At 37.3% G+C, this 24,032-nt stretch overlaps 1 protein-coding gene across 4 annotated transcripts in view; it reads right to left on the bottom strand.

Annotated features, from left to right (window-relative positions):
* The window catches only part of POLA1 (DNA polymerase alpha 1, catalytic subunit), a 207,725-nt gene that overhangs the window by 67,289 nt on the left and 116,404 nt on the right, over nt 1-24,032 (bottom strand). For 3 of the 4 annotated variants that reach the window (XM_050905507.1, XM_050905517.1, XM_050905524.1), the window contains one exon: nt 52-168. In XM_050905507.1, coding sequence (XP_050761464.1) covers nt 52-168 — 117 coding nt within the window. Of the gene's footprint in view, nt 1-51; nt 169-12,154; nt 12,764-24,032 lie in introns of those variants that run through there. The other variant, XM_050905538.1, reaches the window with a different exon arrangement.

The following is a 24,032-nucleotide window of genomic DNA, read 5'->3' as shown; positions in this document are numbered from 1 at the left end:
TCATGAGAATCCTGCCCCACGACTGTCAAAGCTTTGTCCTAAAACACTCACCTCTGGTCTCAGAACAGCCTTCCTGCAGGCCTGGCACACAGGGCCACTCCGGGAAAAATTTAGGGGAAGTCGCCGGGTTCGATGCTGGCAAGTTGGCTCCTCACATATTAACCAACCCTGCAGAAAGGGAGAACATAGAAGAAATATATTTTTACCATAAATTCAAGTTATAGCTTCTTTTTACCCCACCTAAACAATGAATCATACTGAAGGAAGAAAAAAATCCCAACTTTAATGTCCTCTGTGAAGCTGATGCTATAATTTGCATAAATAGATGAAGGTCCTTGTTTAATGTAACACAATCAATGGTGGAGAACAAAGCTGGTCTTGCTTCAAAATCTCACATTCTGCACACTGCAGTCATCCCTTCCTCGAAATATACTGAAACCTCTGCTCTTCTCCAATTCAGACAATGTTAACATGTAACAGAATTATTTTATACAACTATGTAGACCAGACAACAAGACACTCCAGAGACCTGTAACAAATTAAATTTTAAAGTAAAGTGCCATTTCCTTGCTTGCGCTTTAGAGGGGAAAACCAGTTTTAACTTTTAGGTTTTCTAATGACAGCCAGAAGCTTTCTTTCTTTTCTGTTTTTCTTTTAAAATATTTTTTTTTATACAAAGCTATTGAGACTTCAACATAAACTGACTCATTTAGGAAAAACTAACATTTTACTGAGTTAAAATGAAATAAAATCTGAACCAGCTTGCTCTATGTCAGCTCAGGGAGACAATGCAAAAGGCTTCTCTTAAGAGCACGAAAGAAAGAATGCTTCTGGGATTGGTAAGGACGTACCTTTTGTACCAGGTCAACCATAGGATAAACCAATGCCACACCTCATCCCTAAAACCCACCAATAGCAGGTACTATTCCCTAAGGAACAACATAAGAGAAAGCACACAGTAAAAGTTTTCTAGAAGATTTTCCCAGCTTCTGGACATGGCTCAAGGACCTCCTGAATCATTGTCTCTATATTCAGTGGTGATGGATGCATTACTACCCCCATCCCAATGAACTTCAAGTGCTTTTCGAACCAATGTAAACTTTTAGCATCTACAACATCCTGCAGAACAACTACACCCTATATGAAAAAGTATCTTATTTTTCTTGAACACACTAAAAAAAAAAATTTTTTTTAATGCCTTCTAGTTCTTGTATCAGGAGATACTAGGAATAATCATTCTGCATTCACCTTTTCCATGTCACTCACGATTTTACAGACCTCCATCACATCATCCGCAATCAAACTCTTTTCCAAACCACAGTCCTAATTTACTTAGTTGTTCCTTGCACGGAAACCAGTCCACATCTTTGTTGCCCTTCTCTGAATCTCTTCCAGGTCCTTTTTGAAATGAGGGGGTGGGGGAAAATGGGACTAATGGGGAGGAAGATGAAACCAGTATTGCACACTGTATTCAAGATGCTAAACGAACATGAATTTATACAGAAACAAGATGGTATTTACCATCTTGTTCTCTGCTCCTTTCTTTTCTCAAGTTTTGCTTGCCTGGAGCACTACTGAGCATTTGAGCATTGAGCAGTCATTCCAGAAAGATATTTAATATTATTGAAGAATTATAATTTTATTCTTCACTAGTAAATCAATACACACATTGTATGCAAAATTAAGATTGGGTTTTTAGCATCTGCATCACTTAACATTACTTGGAAGAGGATTTAATCTTCCATTGTTAGCTGACAAGTCAACTTGGTACCACAAGGTCTTTCTGCAACTCTTCTCAAACAGTTCCTGCTTTTACCACCTCTGAGCAGCTCAGCACTGTCATGATTATCAGCTGTTGATGTCTCTGCTGGGAATAGTGACTGTTTATTTTTGCCTCTGTTTCCAAAATTTGTTTTTGTTGCTCCTGCAAAGAAGTTTAATCTAACCATACCAGGATTCCCGGTACTGTGACAGAAATATTATGAATCAGAGGACAACTCAAGAAGTTGCTTGCTCCCCTTCTCACTGGCTATTTAACAAGCTGTCCCAACATTATGCTCTGGCAATGACTTCTACCTAATTTCCATGGTGGCAATTCAGGTTTCCAATTATTATCATGTTTCCTACCCTTCCAGTTTCCACAGCTCCACTCAGAGCACTATTGTCACTATCACCATCTTGGTTACAAGTCAATAATGAAAGTCTGCAACTATATGCCTTTTCTGGCTTTCATTTCCTCGAGATTCTGGTTTGCCGGCAAAGCAAATTTGTTAACAAGACATGACATGTTTTCTTTCCTCACCGGCATGGCCAAAACAGTATCTGTATTTTGTACCTCAGTAATCCAGCGTCCTGATTCACTATGTCAGTAGCTTAATTTAAGTTAGATATTTGAGTTACTGTTTCGAATGCTTTGGAACTTGCGTGGAGGAATACATAAACTCTAGTTTTCCATTTTCCAAGACCTTGTTAAAATGGGATTTGACTATGTCTACTTTTAAAAGTTTTGTTTTATGTTTGGTGGTTGTTGGTTTTTTTTTTTTTAAATTTTTGTCAATGTCTTTCCTATCATTTACTGGAGTATGCAGAGATTTTTTTGTTTGTTTTTGCAGCTTGTTCTCTAAAGGATCAGATAACCTGAACACTGTGTTCTTTCATGTTTGTCAGCTTTATCCCTTTCTTCAACTTAAAAATGCATTCTTCTATAATTTGTTCAAAAGTGCTAGAAGTCTGATTCATTTTTGTTTGTTTGTTTGTTAAGATGAAACCTCAAATCCTTTCCAAATAACTTCATTTATTCTAGAGACCTCTCTTCTTTCAGCATTTCTCCAGCCATGTCATAACCTCAGTATTATCCCACTCGGTGCCAAGCCCATCAAAACACTTCCTGTTGCTCTTGCAGAGAAGAGCTTTTACGCCCATGTGGGCAGACCAGAAAAACTTTGTGGGGAACTTCACGCCAACAGCAAGGTATATAGCACTACCTAAAATGCGTGCTCAAGTCCGTAATGCAGAAATGGAAGGAGTCCATTAAGATATGCCGTTAGGGTTTATGTCACCCAACTTTGGATATCTAAAAGCCTGATACCCAGTCTAAGCTGGTCACCCTATGATCCGTTTATAGCAAATGGAGGAAGAAAAAAGCATCTCCAAAAAGCAATTCACCTAACAGATTTTGGGAGGAGGCAAACCCTGCTCTAGACTCTCTTAATTAAATAAGGGTACACCTAATGTCAGAGCAAGCTTTTTGGAAACAGTATGATCAGTGTATCTGATCATTATGTTCAAGTTTTATTGTTATATAGATTAACAATGTAAATCATTACATATTTAATACTGCACAGTGAGAAAATTCCAAGAATTCAGAAATCTTCTGTGGATTTAATTTTGGTCTCTTGCACAACTGTTGCCCTAGCAGTCCTAGTACCACTATCCTTGTCACATACAAATTATTTATGACAAATATTTCACAAGTGACACTAGAAAGATAGACACCGTGCAACAAGACTGAGCTACTTCATCAGCAGATGCTTCACCATGAAAAGTCCTAATTTAGGACCTGACCTAACAGACACCTGACCTGTGTCTTCTGGAGTCAGCAGACACAAATAAGTCTCAAGTGAAAAAGCTAGTCCTTAGCTTTGGTTTTGCAAAGGAACCTAAGATTTACTTCTAAAAGAGGAAGGTGTTAATCTGTTGCCTCACATTTTTTAAATAACTCAATTTTAATAGACATGGAATAACTTTCTACTGAAAAAAGCTACTCAAGAATAGCATTGAGATCTTCAGGCTTATGTGAGTACTGAGAATATCATTAGAGCCACTGTGAGGGAAAACACACAAACATTTCTGGAAAGGATAATGAATTGTCACAAATCTTCCATTAAGTTAATTCTTAGAGACAAAAGCTATGCTCTGTCAGCTATGTGGAAAGCTGTTTATGCCATATTTGCTTATTATGTGGCATCTCTACCTTCCTATGAAACATCTGGTAGCAGCCTGACACAAACAGGGCCTTAAAATACACAGCCCAGGCAGGGGGAGGCGTGGAGGGTGTCCTCATCCATTCCAAAACCCTCCTGTTTAAGAGCATAATTGTTTCAGCTGTAACTATGAAAAGATTCTGTGTGCACAAAGAGAACACTCATGACTCAAAACATATTGAATGACTACATTTGAACTTTAAAACAATTTATTATACTAGAAAAACAAAGCATGGAAACTGCCAGATAGTAAGGTATTTAGTTAGGGAATGCAAGTGCAACTGAAAAAACAAAGCCTGGAATGGGAGCAGCATCCCAACTTCAGCTGAGCAGAATACTCAAAAATAGACAACCATGAAAATAATGCATGATAAAAGTAACAGTGTGTTTTCTGCCACCTATTGGCATTTTTAGCTAACAATTAAGAAACAAAGGACTACACCACTTGCAAGGTACTGCTTCTATTGTCTTATAAGGGAACGCATAGATAGTCCACCCAAACTACCATTGAATAATGACATTTGAAGCAAGTTTCTTTACGCAATTGTTTCGGTCTAATGCAGTCACTGTTGAAGAAAGCGCTGGGAACTTTGCTGGTCACAAAATACAGGTGAAAAAAGACTGAAAAACCCTGCTTAAACTAAAAACAATATCTTAGGATAAAAATAAGCATTCAAATTCAACAGCTTACTATTATATGTGTTTTCAACTACTAAGAAATAATGATCAAAACATACAGCTTTCACTGAACAGTACATTTCTCAATAAACTGTATTTAAAGAATGGAGATCTAAGTTGTTGCCTACAATAAAAAACCCGAATGTGTTACATAGATACTAACTAAATGTCCCTTCAATTCATATCGAAAACAGTTAATGTCATTTGTATAGACTTCCTACCAGTTATAATTAACATTAAAAGAGGTCTTTTCTTCTTTGTCACCTCTCTATTCAGGCCTTATTTGCGTTTGTTTGTACTTACTATCTGTTAATCTCTCTTAACAAATGACAACAATAACTGTTGCTATTATGCATGGAAATTAAACATGTAGATAACTGTGTGAAGGGAGCTATTTTTGAAAAAAGCAGTATCAGAAACATGTAGCTCTTTATGTCTCTTGTTTTGCTTTGATAATTAAGCCATAGCCTTGATTTGGTTTAAACAAAAAAACTTTTCCATGGACATGCATGTTGCAATCAAATTCAATACATGTATTATGTTCTGATTCAATTTGTTCAAGTGCATTATTGTTAACCCTTATTTGATCCATGCCTGTCATCTTCACTGACCAAACAAAACCAATCCTTCATTTCCCAGCAGCTATCACTGAGTCTGTAAATTAATTTTCAATAGATCAAACAAGATCATAATAGGAAACCTTCAGTTTTGTTCTACTTGGTATCTGCAACACTGTGGGAAACGAAATACAAGTTGATGGGGGGGGGGAGCAACTAGCATTTCCAAACATTCTGTCCACAAACGCTTAGTTCATTTTAAAATACAAAAAATGTATGCAAAAAAAAACCCCTGAAGTAAATGCACAATATAAAAGAAAATCCCTGAAGAGTACTATGTCCACAAACTGTAGCTAATGGGGAGAAATTTGCAAGTCAAAAGTAATTTTCTTTCTTTGTAAGTCTGTTCTTGAGAATTAGCCTCTCACATTCTAGTGATCAACAAGCATTATAAATATTACCCCAAAATACAGAGGCAAGTGGTTTTGGAACAGCCTTTCAAACAGAAGTTGCAGGAGTCAACAACATACATTTATTGAGCTTTATCTTAATAGTTTTTATAAATTATGTTTCACAATGTAGCCTGGTTGCCTGCTACAGTAGAGGACTGGATGTGCTTCCCTATGACACTTCAGTTCTGTATCTGTTCCTGCCTTCAGTCAGTCTGGATGCTGGGAGACTACAATGCTTTAAAAGTTCACATGGAATGAAAAAATGCAGTAGTAAAAAGAAGAAAGCTGCAAGCACTGAAAATTATTCAGAGGTCACTATCAGTCACTTTGGAGTTGAATTTAAAATGTAATTAGTGCTTGCTTCTCTACAATCTTACTCTCCATTGAAGACAATCTTACCGTGGATTTTTGAAAATGGGATCTTGGTGGATGACGTCCAGTCTCCAGATGGCTGGGATATCTAACCTCAAGCACATTAGATCCAAAATCCATGGCTTCCTCACTGCAGAGCTGAAATTATCACCTTAAATCATCAAACCTGCCAGAAGGGAAGTGCAGGAACACAAACTGGACATACTTTCCTAGTCAACCAGCAAAAGCTTGCTGGTCATGTCACTGATCAGCAAACCAACTTTTGGAAGGCTGAATGTGAGATGAAAATTTTCTGATTCAGGCATCATTGTGAGTTACTGATCAAGCTACTCTAACTTCAAAACCGACCTCTCCTTTCAGACTACTCTTACAAAAACATATTATTTCCACTAGTTCCAAGGTCAGAAGCTTCAAACCCCATTTTCCTGCCAATGTCCATTATTATGGATAGCATTGCCTAACAGGGCAAATCTGGTCGAAGTGGCTTTAAATCCCCTGGAAGGATGAGGTTCCACCAATATTGCATTACTGGGTAAACTATCAAATCTACTGATACCCCCATGCAATGTTAAAAGATAGATGATTTTATGAAATATTATATATGAAGTTTCTCATGGCAACAGCAGACTTGACTCTGTGACCTGAAGCTTATCAGTTCCACTTGCAATAACTTTTTTACATTGCAGGTGTGTTCTCCCTGTTCCACCTGTCTGTGTCTTCTGTAAATATCTGAATGTTTGGGGGAGCAGATAGACAAACGTTCCTTAGTAGTATACAGCATCTCAGGAATTAGAACTTCAGCCAAAACCTCTGTTTGCACATTCTTTGGCAAGTGTTTTGGCTATTAGTAGTAGCTACATCTTTTGAGAATTACATCACAATTTCACACTTGAAACACCAAAGGTGGTAGCAATATCAAATTAAAGATGAGCTATTGCTGTAAAGTCAGGAAAGTTTTTCTGCTGTGTACCAGAAACCCAATTACTTTTAAGTAATTCCAACTTCTAATCTGCTTTTTTGCCTGTTCAGAACAAAGAAATACTCTAGTGATAACACCGACTTGATCCAATGCACTTGCACCATCTTGGTGAAATCTCAGCAGCAATGAAAATCTGAATGGCAGTGTGAGAACTTGTGCCATGCACTGGAATTTCAGTACACAACACAGACTTGAGTGACACCTACCTGCCACTGCTACAATCCCAAGAAGAAATCCCCTCAGATCAGGGATGCTATCATAAATAGTGAAATAAGATTTCACACCGGAAACTTTACCCACTTAGCTATGTGAAGTCCAGCATAACTCAGGTTCCTCAGGCAACATCCCAGTTTTTCATGGGGAAATGTACCTGGTAAAAACCTCAGAAGACCTCTCTTATAAAGAAACCAGTTCTACTGCTGCTAGACACAAGAAAGGCATGGACTCATTCAATTTTTGAATGGGTTTCTTAAGATGGAGGACTTGATGAGGCTAGGATTGGCATAATCAGAAACACACTATTCTCATCTGCAGGAAAAAGTAACTCTGCGGTATACTGGTGCCTGCCTGCTTCATATACTTTCTCTAGCTGCTTCCAGTTAGCTGCTTCATCCTGATTGTCCTTCCAGAGCGAGCACAAAGATACATCAGATAGTTGCTTGATCAATCTTATGGATGGAGTAATTTATCAGTGAGACTAGCAAAGTAGACTCAGTGGAGAACACTTTGATCAGGAGAGCTCCACACAGGTGATATCTTAAGACATCTGACTCAGTCAAGTCTACGTCTCCTAGACAGCCTGAGCAGAGACAGACACTCCTTTGGAACTTGTAGCTACTAATACAAACAACTTGGAGACTGAATTGTCTGAACTTATAAAAGACTGGATCAACATATGAAAGGAACACCTCATGATGTCTAAAAACCTACCTCTTGGTCACCCACACTGTTTGGACAGGCGAAAGAAAAGACAAGTAAATTCTTCATCAAGGTGAAATTTGGAGATAATCTTGTCAGAAAGAAATTTGAGGGAAACCAGGAAGAATATCCTGTCACAGAAGAGCATCATATATGGAAAATGAGCCATCAGGCTTCCTTCCCTCCTTCCTTCCTCACCCCCTAGCAAAATGACCACCATCAGAAATGAAGCCTTTATAAAATCATGTAACCGCCAACTTCTCTGAGGAAACAGACTTTTTTAGCTCTATAAAGACTACTACCAGAAGTTAGCTCTGGAAATAGAAGGTGGGCCTGCAGCTTCACAGGTGGAGCATCTTGTCTGTTTTGACATTTTTCCTATCAATGATGATCTCCTTGATAAGGAATCAGCAGGCACTCTCTATTGACACGAATCATGCAAATCAACCCTAAAAACCAGAGTAATGGAGTTAGATACAATCAGTGATGCAGAATTCTGGGTCAGCAGCTTTTTCAGGATCCTGCAAGGCTTGATATTCCACAAGCAAACCAGATACCAAGCACTAATAAAAAAGTATATTTGTGAGACCATGAGAAAGATCTCATCTTATCTTTGAAAGAAATCTAGGGGACCTGCAAAGCCTCTTCAATAAGCAGGTTCAGACATATTTAGATCTCAAAGTATTTTTTAGATACACATTGTTATTGATATACTAGTCATTCCAGCCTTCTTCTCCACTTTGTCAAAATTTTAACATGAAATTACTGGAAAAGCTCTCGCCACTTCTTTAATATGTTACTACAAAGAAATCAAATTGTACTAAGTCAGAAGCCCTAATGTTAGGTTCAAGAGATCCCTTACTAGAGAAAAGATATGTCCGAATTTCATCCTAGAATTTCAAAATGTAAAAGAATTTGAAAATGAAGAATGTGTGCAAGTTCTCTTGAACTGCCAGGCATAACTGAAACTTTTAAGTCAAAAATCTCTTAAAACTAAGTTATCTAATGTATTTATATTCAAATTTGAGTGTATAAAACAAAGATGATCTTTGAGAATGTTTTAAGGCTTTATGCTGCTGTCCTAACTGTAACATTTAGTCATCTCCCAATAATAAATTCCTTTGATATTTTCACAGACTCTTCAAATAAATTGTTTTACAAAAGGAGCTGGGTCAAGAGTCTATTATTGATGCTGGCTGACTAGAGCTTTTGTCTTTTTATTTTAAGTGGGATAGGTACCATGTTAAACATGCTGTCAAGCTTGTTCTAGCTGAAAGGAAAGATATTGCAGTATATGCTTAGAATGGTGAAGCACCTTAGGTTTGCATAAATTCCTTTATAAATTTATCCTACAGCTTAAATCCCTTACCCAGGGAATGCTTACTCCATGTTCTCCAGTATTTTGTTAGGTGTTGTGGACATTTGGCTTTAAATTCCAAGAAGCAATGCAAATAGTAACTATTATAGTAACGACGACTGAAATTTGTTCCTGAAATTTATACATAAAGCTAACTATAGTGCATTAAGAGACCTGATCATAGATCCAGTGTGGTATATGACTATTCGGATACAAGTAAAGATGAGGAACTATTTTATCAACTCGCACTTGGCCATTGACTTCACATTCATTTTTCTTTTTCTATACAATAAATATTGTAGCTAGTTCCTCATCCAGAAAAAATAGGTTACATTTCCTGGTATGAGTATTTTTAGAGTCTGATGCTACCTGATCATCCAATTTAGGGAAAAAGTAAACAGGGACCATGGCATTTCACACTCCATTTCATGCTGCCTCACTTCCATTGAAGTTGAAGATATGATTTCAATTTCTTTTCGAAGCACTTCCTCATTTTCAGGCTTCTTGAGTTTTGGCCTATATAACTGATCTGAATTCAGCTGTGGGATGGAGTGGATAAAAAACTCTTATAAAGAAAGGAAATTCCTTTCCTGGATGGTTCATTCTGCTCCTCCTGAATTCAGCATTATCCAGGCTGATTAATGGATAGATGCGATCTTTCAGGAAAAATACAAAATGGTCTCTTAAATGAAAGAATAGTAACAAGGAGATATGAATTGCTTTTGAAAGTGTACTACTACAAAGCAGTACAGATCCTGGAGATGGCTGGTTATATATCCAGTATTATTATCACAGGAACCACATTAAAGGATGTTATCAAATTGAAGCATCTTAGCCAACTACTTCCTAGTGGAAGGCAAATGATCACTTTACCACCCAATGAGACAGTATTGCTGGTAAAAGAGAAGGATATCCTCTCCAAAATAATATCTACTGAAACCTCCTGTTCTCAGAGACACTCATATCTGTTGTCTCAGTTCCCCACTGGAAAGCTGCCAGCCCAAACTAACTCAACGGCAACTGGAGTCAATGGGAACCACACCTTTGAAGGACCAGATTGTGAAGGTCCAAAGCAACTAGACAAACTGTAATTGAGGGCAATGTAGCTACACTAACTTGCTACCTTAAAGAAAGCATGAGAGAGGAAATAAATACTACCTGACTTTCTCAGAAGAACACAAAGTGTCCTTCTATCTTGAAAAAGCTGATGATACTAGAACGATAGAAGCACTGATGTTGGTTCCAGATGGCCATTACGAAAAGTGAAGCTCACCTTTTGCACTCAACTGCTCTGATCTAAAACATCCAAAGAAAAGACCCAAACCTAGTTCCTTTTGGATATTATGGAAAATGGACATGAACTTGAGAGGATTTAGCCTACAACAAAATTTTGTCCCATAAGCATATTTTTTAGGAGTTCTTTCAGTACTCACATACCTGAAGGTCCTATCAGTAATGCATTGCTTTTGTGATGTGAAGTCAACCACAAAATCTCATATGCCTATTTCTAGGCTACTGAAAATGAAAGTTTGTAGATTTTCAAGAATGATATTTTGTGATTTGGATACTCCAAAATAATAGAACTTGAACTGCTTTCTAATCCAGAACTGAAAAAAAAAAAAATCTGAAAGAAACCACCTAAGACTGAAAGAAAGCTTCATTAATCTCTAGAAAATACTACTCTCAGCAGTATCTGTCATATCAGTTTGACCATTAAAAGTCTTGGGGGGGGCGGGGGGGGGGGGCGGGGAGGAGGGAATCAAAGCAGGAGATAACAGAAGAAGCAAGAAATGCACCCTACTCCCCCAAAAAAGAACCCAAATGCTCAAGCTAACGTAAAAAATGCTTTACACAAAATTATCAAACAAGACAGAAGTGAAAAATATCTTGTAGGTCAATGTAAGAGTTTTACATGTTATTCAAAATTGATTTTTTTAAAAAAGACATCTTTAAATGTACAGTCACATGTCATTTCATACAAGTTATTTGAAACTTATTGATCTCATTTGTGCAAAGACCAGGCTCTGTCATCAGCCTGCTGAAAGGATAATAGAGCACTCCAAACCCTTATGATAGGTTTGATGCAAACAGTGGCCTTCATTTAAACACATGTAATAGCACCACGAGTGGACAAATTCCAACCTTAACAGTTGTACATTATAAACTAAATTAGCAAGTATGTTCTGCTTTACTTCACATCAAAGCCAACACCTTGGTCTTCTTATTTTCAGTAAAATAAGGTTCTAGGCACCAAAATACACACCCCAAAACATTAAAAAGTAGAGCACAAGTGTTCACAGGCTAACATACCACTCACAAAGAGAATCAGCAATTATCAACAATTTTATTTTACTTAAGACAATCTGAAAACAGCTAAACTGGATTCCAAGCAAGCAACTGAGAGAAGGCATACTTGAAATGACTACATATGGAAAACTACATTGAGAAAAGGATCAGTGAAAGCTATCTTATGTATTTCTGCATGGAGAGCTAAAACCTCTAGAAGGATATTCAACTCTGTTCTGCAAAATACCCTCCCTATTCATACAACTTAAAGCAAGCCATATTCTTAGGCTATAATAGGTCACAACTAAGTACAGTACCTTGCTTCAGAAAAAATTTTACTTTGTCTGTCAGCTGTCAACAAAGCATAAAGAGTTCATACAGCCCATCCATGCATTGCTTGTTAAAGAATCTGGCAACATACAAACAGTAAGAACTCAAGATTTCTTAAAATCTGTGCCTCTACTTCTGTTAGAAAGCTAAAACCACTCTACTCCCCTTCCCCCCCCCCCCCCAATTCTGTCCTCTTCCCTCTCCCCTTAAACATTTTTACAATTCTTGAATTTTTTCCTCTGTCACAAACTTGTCTTGCAGGAAGTTCAATATGACATTAGACGTAATACAGAACACACCGAGATTTTACTCATGTACATGGCAGTAACAGTAAGGTTTGTCAACTCAAGTATACATTTCAAGTTGGTAAAGAGACAAAAAGATTGTTTATGTGAAACATTTATCTTTGCAATATGGTTATAAGCATCTCTAAATACTGAAGGAGTTAATACAGTTCTGAAAACTTTAAAAATGATAATGCACATACATACATAGATACATAAGTTTAGAGGAGCTCAATGGAGTGAAAGGTAATGGCAGAGAAAGCGGTCTCAACAGTCTGGTCACCTTAAACTAGAAAAGTTTAAAGCATCACTAAGCAGTGTTTGTTCATTTAAGTTTAATTATTTTCTCCTTGAGAATGGCACTAATGAAACTGAATATCTTCCATGGTTTCGAAGAGCAGTCTGAATGGTTTGTAAACAGGACTGGGGGCAGACAAGAGAACTGGCTGAGCCGGGGGGTTGCTAGGTGATGCAGAATGTAAACCCACAAACTTGTTCAGGTTTACTTTGCTTTCATGCTGCTCTCACACAGGCTCTCCAAAGTTTTAAGAATTAATTTCCAGGTAGCTATTTAAAAACAAAAAGTAGAATAATTAAAAAAGAAAAACCCTTAATCCTCTTCACCTCTTCCCTTGCCCTCCCTCCCCCCAACAGGAAAAAAAATAGGAAAGAGGAAAGGAAATTCACAGCATTAAAGCACAAGAAATCCATCACAGTATTTTGAATACGATGATGGGAAGAGGACCACTCCCTCTATATATTTGTATGTAATTGTTGAGGACTGGTGATTATGAAGAACTTTTAAATCTTTTCAGATTAATTTTTACTTTTGTAAATGTAAATAGAAATAATTTCTGGAGCAATATGTTGGCCCTTTGAAGTACTTAAACTGAAAATAAAGTAATATTTACTAATATTTCCACTGCAGATTACAAAAGCAAACTTTTCAGTATAGCCATGTGTTTCTACCCCCATCCTTTTCAGAGCTGTGGTTATTTTTTTTTTATTTTTTTCTAAAGTATCTGATCAGAGATTGTCCGGTAAGAGCACTTTATTAGATCATCAGTCAGAGGGTTTTACAAGCACCAAGAGCTATGGGCTCAAATGCAGCACATCAGTTTTAATAGCCGAAGGTCTAATAGTAAACTGCAGATACTGCTGAGAACTTTCCATGCACTGAACTCTTGAAAAAGCACCATCTCTCAAGCTTAAATGCAGCTGCCTCTTTCAATGCCGCAAATGGGTAAATTTGACAAAAAAGCCACCATTAAGACTACATGAAAGGCTCAAGACAACATCCTTTCAATGCTTTGTACTTCAGTAATCAGATGTACTTACTCACCCCCTCCCCCAAACCCGATCAAGAACTATTTCTGAATGGTAGGAAATAATTCCACTTTGTACATCTTTTAGTTAATCAAGACTTTCTATTCAGCAATTTGACCTTTTGTTCAAAACAGGATTATCAGTTTTTTCGCCAGTTACCAAGGGCGACTCGCATGGTGAACATAATTGCAATAATTTGCAAAACACCATGGCAACCCACATTACAACTAGGTAAATACTGGTCTTTTGTGCTACATTGTTATTTTCAGAGATGCTGAAGTCAAAGAACGAATGACAAATGAACACAAAATTTATATTTGCTTTGTCTCAAAAGAGAAGAAAATTGATAACAAGAATTGGGGGGAAACCGACTACAGCTGTAATTTCTAACTTGATTAATTAGGATGGTAACAGTCCTTAACAGTATATTCAACAAACAGCCCTGACTTAGTCTCTCCACCCACCTCTCTCTCTTTCTACACTACTACCACTAACCCCCACCCCAGACAAATTTTTTCAGCTAGGAGAACAAACAACTCCATTTGCTCTTTTCTTCAACTTAATGGAATCCTTAATTACAGAATATTGTTCTCCTGCTCTTCATTACACTAAAAACTGAAAGTGAGAGAGAGAGAGGAGGAGGAAGACAGTGCCAAGCAGACAGGGTAGCTACAGTCATCTTATCTGCCTTTGCTTTTTTTGTCCACAGTGGACCTAAAGATGAGACGGCATTTTTTAAATTTTTATTTTTTTTAAATATTAGCAGCTGTTGTATAGCAGATAAGTAAACTACTCACTGCTCAAGTTCTCTCACTGGCAGCATTAGTAAGACATGAAAGCTTAAGTCAAGTCATGATTAAAATCCAAAATCTGAGAGGAAGCAACTGCTTAAAAAGAAAAAAAATTATCTTAAAATTATCAGATCGGTTGATTTCTAACAGAATACCTACTGTATTAAAACATTTGTCTATGAATAGTATTATATACTTAATAAACTAATAATTTTTAACTTAACTGATTTTCTTTATAATTGTAAGGAACTTACTGTTACAATATAGGCTTCTATTAAAACTTCAAGAAGCCACATTAAAACCAATTATTTCAGAAATATGTTACAAATATAGAGAAATAATTTTGCTTAAGAAAAAAACTGCTGAAAACAGTCTAAAACATGTTACTAATTGACTTCACAATAAATTTGCTATATATTACTGGAGCATGAGTTCTGTACTCAAACATTTATTAAGCCACAGTGAACTGACTGAATGGTTGAGAGCTTAATTTTCACGATAACATTAATAAACACAAGTTATGTCTTTATACAGGCCAAATTCTGTCATCACATGTATGCATATGGTTCCTACAAAATGCAATGGCACCCTTTAGCAATGCATGTTCACTGTATGTTCACATACAGAATGTATGAAAAAATACATCAAGCTGCAAGAAGCATGCAATCAGAAGCCAATGTAATCCTCATTTCAGCTCCCTGGACATACAAACCATGTGTCAACTTACAGTTAAAGGACCACATCTATATTTTAATTCCCATTAAAGGACTGGATTGTCATTAGGATAAAACAGGCTTGCAAAGTGAACAAGACCACTGCTGCATCCCTATGTACTGTGAACACTGGAGAGTATGTAGTAAAATGAAAGAAATGGAAACAAAGTGCTAAAGGCAACTGAATGCAGCCCCAGGGAGCTGAAACACACTACTGCCTCTCCTACACAGATTCTCCACGCTGCTGGACAAGTCACTTCCAGTTTATTGAAAGGACTCACAAGCAACGATCACCTGAGGAAGTAGTCTGTTTTCACTGAAATTTGAAGGTCTACACTGCTGAAGTTTGAGTAGACGCAACTGTAACCTGAAAGCTGTGCTTCAGGCAGTTACACAACATTACACACTCTGAAAAATCAGGTCCTTTGCTTCACAAAGTGGGCACCCAAACTTATGGACATGTTTGATGTTCATTCCTCTACGCCTCATTTCTCTGAGAAATAAAAATAATAATTTGTCCCCTCGCTTTACATGGCTCTTGTAAAGATGTTCTTTAAGAGCCACTCGATCCTACAGTGAAGTGCGCCACAGAAAACTCCATGAGAAAAATAAATAATTCTAGGCAAAGTTTCAGAGAGTGCACTCGGTAAGGTAAAGGGCACCCACTAAGCAGTGGAGAGAAACAAATGAAGACTAGCTGCTCATCTAACGAGTGCTGCCCAACCTACAGGCTGCAATGTACTGAAAAAAAGACAGAATGGGATAACATCATACATAAATGACCTGGACTAAAATTCAGTAAGCACTATTCATTCTAGGATTTTTTCAGCTTTCAAATGTCCAACTCTGCAGTATCAGGATCCCTCTTCTATTTTTTTCAATTTAAAAAAAATTAGAAAAGAAAAATTCCATTTTTCTGCCCATTCTTCTTCAAAATAGGGTTTAAAGGAATACACAGATTTTGCTGCTTGAAATAAACAGAGTAACCCATAATAACAGTGAATTTCCACCTTCTCTGCAAGCTACACATTTTGCCTAGTATTTGTCAATAGCAGAGGCAGGCAAAGACTTTGGAATTTTCTCATATTTTCCTTTTTTTATTAAACCAATCACACTCAAATATAGTTGCTTGTTTTTCTTGTCCAAATTTTCACAGGCGATCTTCAGCCATGCTTGCCTCCTCGTGCTATTTCAAGCCTACCTGCCCAGCCAGGTGCTTATCCAGCAGATACCCTGTTTGAATATTCTAATTCAGCCAATTACACTCAATTCAGCTTCTTTGCTTTTAGTTTCCTCTACATTCACCCAGGTCCAGCTCCAGTCTCATGTGCCAGTTCTAGTCTCTTTACTCATCTATACTCAATTCTTGCAATCATACTTGTTTTTTTTTTTTTAAATCATGCCTAGCTCCTGCTCCATACTAACAAATTTTCTTAAAGGTTTGTAAAATTATCAAATCTAAATGGATTTTCATAGGATGACAAAAGACAACCAATAGAAAAGAAGAAGGAAGGATGAAGTATATACTCTTCCTCATAGCCAAATGTTAAAGACTTCAAAGCCATAGCACCTGCATTTCAGGTATGGCAAGGTCACCTGAACAACTTTAACACTGCTTTTACTGCAATATCATGCAATAAGCAAGTGATTATAATTCAAGCACTTTCACACCTGCGGGCTTCAGTTAAACTGATTTACATTATATCAGATTTTTGCCTTTCTCATTCACTCCTCCTCAGATGACCACTACTGTGCATGAATTGTTGCTTGGTGGACCTCACTGGGCAGGTTCATATATCAAGATGTGTACACTTCAACTGCAACTTCTGGTTTTATAACACTTTGATTTGGAATAATTAAAACAGATCTGTAGCATACTTTATTCTGAGATAATAAATATATATACTGCCCTACTTAACTCCACCTTAAATGACTCCATTTTCTTCCTGCTACTGTTATTTAATTAAACTGAGCATCAAGCAAGACACTTGAAAGTCTCAAAAAACCTTTTGGTAAGTGTTCTGAGATGGTCAGGCTTCTTCCTTAGCCTCCCCTCAGCTACCCATCCATTTCTGTAACTACTTTCAACACCTGCCCACAACTCTTTCCTGCAGTCCTTAGGTGCCTCAAACTTTCCCTTAGATCTGCCTACTCTTTTTGAAAAGAGAGCTCTTGTTCTGCCTCCCCTCTGGCCTTGACTTAATTCACCTTTCCCACTACAGTTAGACTGCATTGTTCTTCACTTCTTTAGGAGAGACTGATTTCTTCAGCAACGTCTGGTACTCAATGCCATATCAATCTCCACATTAATAATGAAAATCTTTTGAGGGAGAATCTCCATACATGGCACACTGTCCAGATGCAGACCAGAGGTCATGCCAAGAGAGGTCAGGGGGAGATGGAATTTTGAGAGAGAGAGTTTATAGCCTTTTCCATTAAGTTTTTCAAGGGCTTATAAATTGGGTGTATTTGCTACTTGACCTGAAGAACAGAAAGCACTCAAAAATCTAGGCTGATCTGCTCAATCTCAAGCATCTAAGTGAAGCCAGAAAAGAACAACAGCACCTCAGAAGAGCTGTTGTGGATTAGTTTAAGATAGAAACAACATGTTTTCCTTAATCTTGAAAAAATGCTAATCCATTTTAGGTTAAAATTTCAGCTAGAAATCAGCTTTAGACAGATCCGGCATGCAAAATGGCAAGCCAGACACCTAAAATGTGGCAATGTTTTAGAACTTTAAAACTTAAATTTTCAAAACTTACACCAAAGTAATACATGGTAAATTTTATTAAAAACTGCTTTGAGGCTAGTAAGAAAAAAATTAGAAGGACAAGGGTTCAGGGAGAACAACAACAGAAAGTGGAGTTTTTTGTTTTATTTTGTTTTTTTTAAGAAGTAATAGCAGCCACGGTAGCAGCAGCAAAGAAAATACTAAGGACCAAGTCAGTGCAATTGATTGGCTGCCATTCTTGCCGAGCCTCAAACCGAAAGATACGCAGCCAACCCCCTCTCCGCACCCCCCAGTATATAACAACTTACATGAACTCATATAGATAGAAACAAATTATGTAAAACATAAATTATTAAAAATATTTCCAAATGGACTGATGTGAAGCCAGCTAGTACTACTCCTTTATCACAGAAGTGGACATGACCATCTGGAACTGGTTGCATGACTACTCAGGATGAATAGGGGCACGTTAAGAGTAGGAAAAAGGGCTGCACAAAATTGATCTGTCTGCACCCACAGTGGTCTTGCTTAGATATACTGTAGTACCTCCCTGAACAACCTGACCTAACATCAAGGTTAGACCTGCTTTGAGTGGAATGGTTGGGCCAGAAGACATCCAGGAGTTTCTTCAACCTAAACTATTCTAGACACCAACTAAAGTAACCAGATGGACCTTAAGCAATTGATACTTCTGTGTAAGCATTAAAAAAAAAAAAAAGCCAACTCAACAGAAATACAGGCCTGTGTCAAACTCATTGAACTAAAAAGTCTGAGAATGGGGAAGAGACTTTTCTGTTGCTTATACATTGGTGACAGACACAGCAAGCGAAATAAACAGGACATTTCTGTTGCAGAGAATTTTTTTTTTTTTTAACATAACACTAAACTTTTTTTTAGTAAATCACATTCAGGAAGAACAAACTGCATAAAAACAGCAGGTAAAGTATGATCCTTCAAATACACTATCCCTCCTTTTTAAAAAGGTTACTTGCTACTGAGAGCTGCAAGGCCTTTAAAGCCAACAGCTCAATACTGAAATTAGTACGGCCCAAGAGAGCTTTCCAACTGCAACCTCTTGAGAGCAGACCAGGTTACTTGTTACTTCCTGCCTGCTAGAAAAAATTTTGCTGCTATGGTGTTGCTGCTTTGAGTTTGTGGTAGACATACACATTGTCCCAAGTCTCTAGAACTGGTATTTTCTACAATCCAGAGAGAATACTTAATAAAAAAAATTATATGTCTGAAACAAATTCTGAATTTCATTACGACAGGTAAAGAAAAATTAAATGACTGGAGTAGAAGACTGCGATTACTTAGCAACCAGTATTATGACCTGATTATATTTTATATGGGTAAAAGAACAGCTCCAATCAACGTGAAAGTCCTTTTTCTTAAGGTAAGGAAAATTGTAAGCAAATTTTAACTTGGTAGAATGTGTAAAACCGATGTATAAGAAATGGAGACTGAAAGCAGACAGCTGCTGGTAAGAAAAATTAAGACAGATATTAACTAAGAATATAGAACTGAGTCAATAATGTGATGAAAACAACAAAATAGTTTACAGCACAAAAAAACGGAAGTGTAACTACTTCTTGTATTTTGGAAAAGCACAGTAACAGTCTAGTAGCAAATAAAGATGAAGAACTATCTTTTGTTTTGTTAGCAATAAAATACTTAATAGGCCTTCAAAATTCAGCATATTCATATAACAAATGTTTAAACTTAATAGTCCTATTAGAGCTAAGAAGATCTGTTACTTGCTGGACTTCCCAACAGTTGAAGCTACCTCAAAAGACTGAGACCCACTATCTACCAAAATGCTAATTTTCCTTGAAATAGTTATACAAGAAAACCAGAACGATCCATGTAACTATTTGTATGCATTAGTCTAACAGTAACCTGAGGAAAAACAACAGAAATACTGATAGGGACTTTAAGTGATCAAGAATTTAAGAACAGGAATGTAATTAACATCAGTTAATACATTTTTATACAGAACAGCCTCACCCAAACTGACAATTCATTTTTTCATAAGATTACAAGTTTGGTTGAGAAAGGCAGATGTACTATAATTAATCTCTTGAACGGTATTTGATTTACTTCCAAAGGACACTGCAATAGAATTAGCATTGCACAGTGTTAATAAAGTACATGTGAAATGGATTAAGAGGTGCAAAGTTGAAGCATCTCAAAAAAATCAATTGTCCATGAGACACAAAGTGATGACAGTCAAGTAAGCCTTTGTCAATATGGGATAGAGAGGAATTCTGGTGATGTATCACAAAGAAAAGGTTACAATCACACTCTTCAACATTTACATCAGTGATTAGTAGAAGAGAGAAATCAATTCAGATAAAATTTACAGATGACAAAAGCAGAACAGCAAATAATGATAAACATGAGGAAATTGGTTTGGTAAACTGTGCTCGTGCAAAACAAAATACATGTTAGTACAGCAAAACAAAAACAACACACTGGGAACAAAGACTACAGTTCACACCTACAGAATGGGGATACTGTATGCCAGAAATCATGAGCTGAAAAGGAGTCATGGTAGGTAAGTTATTCAACATAAGCTTTAAAGGCAGACATAGCAAGATGTGGAGATTCAATACTGAAGAACTGTGTATGAGTACTGAGGTGAATTTCTTCAAAGGTATTGGTGAGAATGATACTGGAGGACACACAGTCCTCGTGATTAAGAAAAAAAAAAAAAGAAAAATAACTGGTATGCTGAAGAGCCGTAAACAATGATTCAAGGCCTTGAAAAAACCACACATAACAGCAACACACTTTGAAGAGCAGTCTCTTACCATCAAAAAAGAAGACTGAGACGTGACTTGATCAGAATGTGTAAATATATTCATGGGAGAAAAGCACAGGCGACACAGGGTACGTAAATCTAGAGGAGAAAGGAGTAATATGTGCCAGTGGTTGGAAAAACTTGGATTGAAAACTGGCTCAACGTTCGGGCCCAGAGGGTGGTGATCAGTGGAACAAAGTCCAGTTGGAGGCCAGTAAGTAGCCGTGTAGCCCAGGGGTCCAGTCCTGTTCAAAATCTTCATTAATGATCTGGATGATGGGGCAGAGTGTACCCTCAGCAAGTTTGCTGATGACACAAAACTGGTGGATACCAAATTGAACATCAGTCAGCAAAATGCCATCACAGCAAAGAAGGTCAATGGCGTCCCGGGCTGCAAGAGGCAGAGTGTTGCCAGCAGGTTGAGCGAACTGATCCTTTGCCTCCCCTCAGTAACAAGGTGGGAAGTGGTAAGATCCATCTGCCAAAGCAGAGGAATAGCATCTTTTCCAGCAGGGCTGCTAACCTAACAAGGAGGACTTTCAGCTAGGTCTTTTGGGGATGGCGACCAAAGCCTGGAGAGAAGTTACAGTACAAAGAGCAGTGAGGAAACACCCAGGGGACAGCATGATGGGGAAGCTCCCACATTCCCCTTGAAGGCAGCACAACTGAGAGCCCATCTCAAATGCCTCTACACAAAGACAGGCAGTACAGGGAAACAAGGAGGAGGAACTAGAAGTCTATGCAGTGTCTTAGAAACCTATGACCTCACGGTGACTGCAGAGATGTGGCACATGGGACAGTGCATGATGGGAGTGCTGTGAGGGACAGCTACAAGATCTTCAGGAAGGCCAGGCCAAGGATGTGAGGAAAAACATGGCTGGACAAGGTCCTGAGCAACTCTGAAGCTGGATTTAACTTCAAAGATAGCCCTCCTTGAAGTGAAGAACTGGACCAGGCAACCTTCTGAGGCCCCTTTCACCCTAAATCCCTCTATCATTCTATGATCATTTGCTTGGAAATTATTTTAGATGTGGAGAGGATGCAAGCCATGAAGTTTTGTTTTGATACAAACTAAGCTAGATGTTAAAATGAATGAATGGGTGGCCATATTGGTTAGTTGAGGTTGATATCAGCAAAAACCCCAATATAATTCCCAATGTTTATCCAATTCTCCACAGCCTTCAGAATTGACTGTAATTCATGCTGAAGTAGTCAGAGCTACTTGATGTTTGTTGCTTACAGTAAAGTCACCCTCAGGAGAGCCCTAGGGGATAGATAATGGAAATTAAATCTTTCCCTTAAACATTAATTTCAATGAATGTTAGTTGATTATGGCTTTTGCTGCTGTAGAAGTTCAGTACTGATGAATGCCCGGTGACCAGCTGCAGGACAGCAGTATATGCTGCCTGAGAAACACTGTATCCAGTCCTAAGAATGGTGTCCACCTTTTTGAGATATAAACTTATGACTATTAATGTCACAGATGGTAACCAACAGGAGTTAATGCATGACACACTGAATGATGGCAGAACTACTTAGGAGAGAAACAAAGTTGATTAATATAACCAAAATAGTACACAAGTTTCAGATATTTGGGCCTGGGAGAAATAAAACCAAAGCATTAGGGCTCCATATCACAGCTAAAGACGTTCTTGGGCAACATGTTGATTTATTAAAAAGAAAACATCACCCAGTCCTTCAGAGGCGTGTATCATTAGGGGATACGGCTGGGAAGGTGAAAACCAAACAACCAAAAAAAACCCAACTGCAAATCATCTCTCTTTTGCCTCTCCTATCCCACCCCACATTATCAGCAGCAAGCCCTTTGGGCTGGTTGGCATGATTTTGTTTACAGATGTGAAGCAGGGGAACATGGAGAAGGTTTTGGTAGAATCTCTCTTCTCATCCTGCATGACGAGAAATATTTAAGATCAAAGTCCACCTTAGGCCAATACAGTTGCTTAAGTACTACAGGGAAAGACTGCTATACCATTCATATATACTGATGTATGACTCAATGAAGACCATTATCTTTAGAGAGAGTAATCTGCAGCAAAATGAAGACATCTACGACAATCCCTTATGATCCAGTATTTTTAACCAGAATAATTTACCTTTACTTCCCTGATTAGTTCTGATCTTTATGAATTAAATCTTTCTCTCCTCATATACCTATCTTAAACGAGACACATCTATTCTAAGCCAGGAACTTTTATAACATGTGACAGTACTTTCACTCACGTTACAGTGTTTTGAAGGGTTTTTTTCTTTTAAATTAGCTTTAGCACAACTCAGGCATTATTAACTTATCAAAACTTGAGAAGACAGCAATAGAGACAAATGAGAGAGGTCAGAGGATGGGAAAGGTGGGCAAGAAAATTAAAAGCAAACACTAGGAACAATTCAGATTATTTAGACTATATTTTCAGGAAAAAAAATTCCAATTGTTTCCCAGATTCCATCAGACACATAAGTGGTGTATATATATATATTTACACACGCAACACATCCACACACACACACATATATATATAAAAATTAAAATTTCCTTTTTTTGAATTTTCTTTGACTGAAATTCAAGTCAGATCACACATCCATATAAAAACAAAGTGTCTGAAAGTTTAAGCTGATACTCCAAATAGTTTTGCTTCCTTTTTTTTTTTCCCTCTGGTTTTGCGTTTTGTTTTTTTCAGTGGAATAATGATCTCACACACACAGATAATGTACTGGTATGGGCACTCAAGAAGCGTGTGGCTCCTCAAAAAATCAGAGACTTAAATTTTCTAGTGTAATATGTGGAGAATACTTTATGTATGTTTTAGAAACATTTAAAGAAATATACTAACCTAATAGGCTCCCTCAGTTACTATGGTAATAAGCATTTTGTAAAAGCATATAAACATATAAAAGGTGTTTTTACTTCATATTGATATTAATCTATTCTCCTATGTTATAAAACACATGAAATAACAGAAACTGAAGAAATAAACTATGATTCTAGTACTGAATGTGACTTCTTACAAGAGACTTTTTGGAGACTAACAACAATTTTCCATTTCGCTGTGAAGTTACTGGTTTTTAAGGCAGAAACTTCATATAACCCATGCCTGAAAAGCATCATTCTGTGCAGACAGCATATTAAAATATTATGGAAATAGTAAAATATAATATACTATAGTACATTATAGTATAATATACTAATAATATATAATAGTAAGATATAATACCTACGTTATTATAAAGATCTCGGTCTAACTGGCAAACACAACAATTAAAACATTCCCTGAGAGTAGTACTTACAATGACAACACAACCACCCATAAATATAATTACTAATTCAACAAAGAAAAATATATTTTGAGAGGAAAGGACCCCAGAAAATAGAAAACATGGATGTTTCAACCTTCAGACCACTCCTGTGAAGGGATCTGCTGGCCTCTGTATTCCTGTGAAGTGCAGTGAATTCAATGGC

This window comes from Gymnogyps californianus, chromosome 1 (genome assembly GCF_018139145.2).
Source record: "Gymnogyps californianus isolate 813 chromosome 1, ASM1813914v2, whole genome shotgun sequence".
NCBI lineage: Eukaryota > Metazoa > Chordata > Aves > Accipitriformes > Cathartidae > Gymnogyps > Gymnogyps californianus.
Note: the sequence above shows the minus strand (reverse complement) of the source record. Positions and strands in the feature narration are given on the sequence as shown.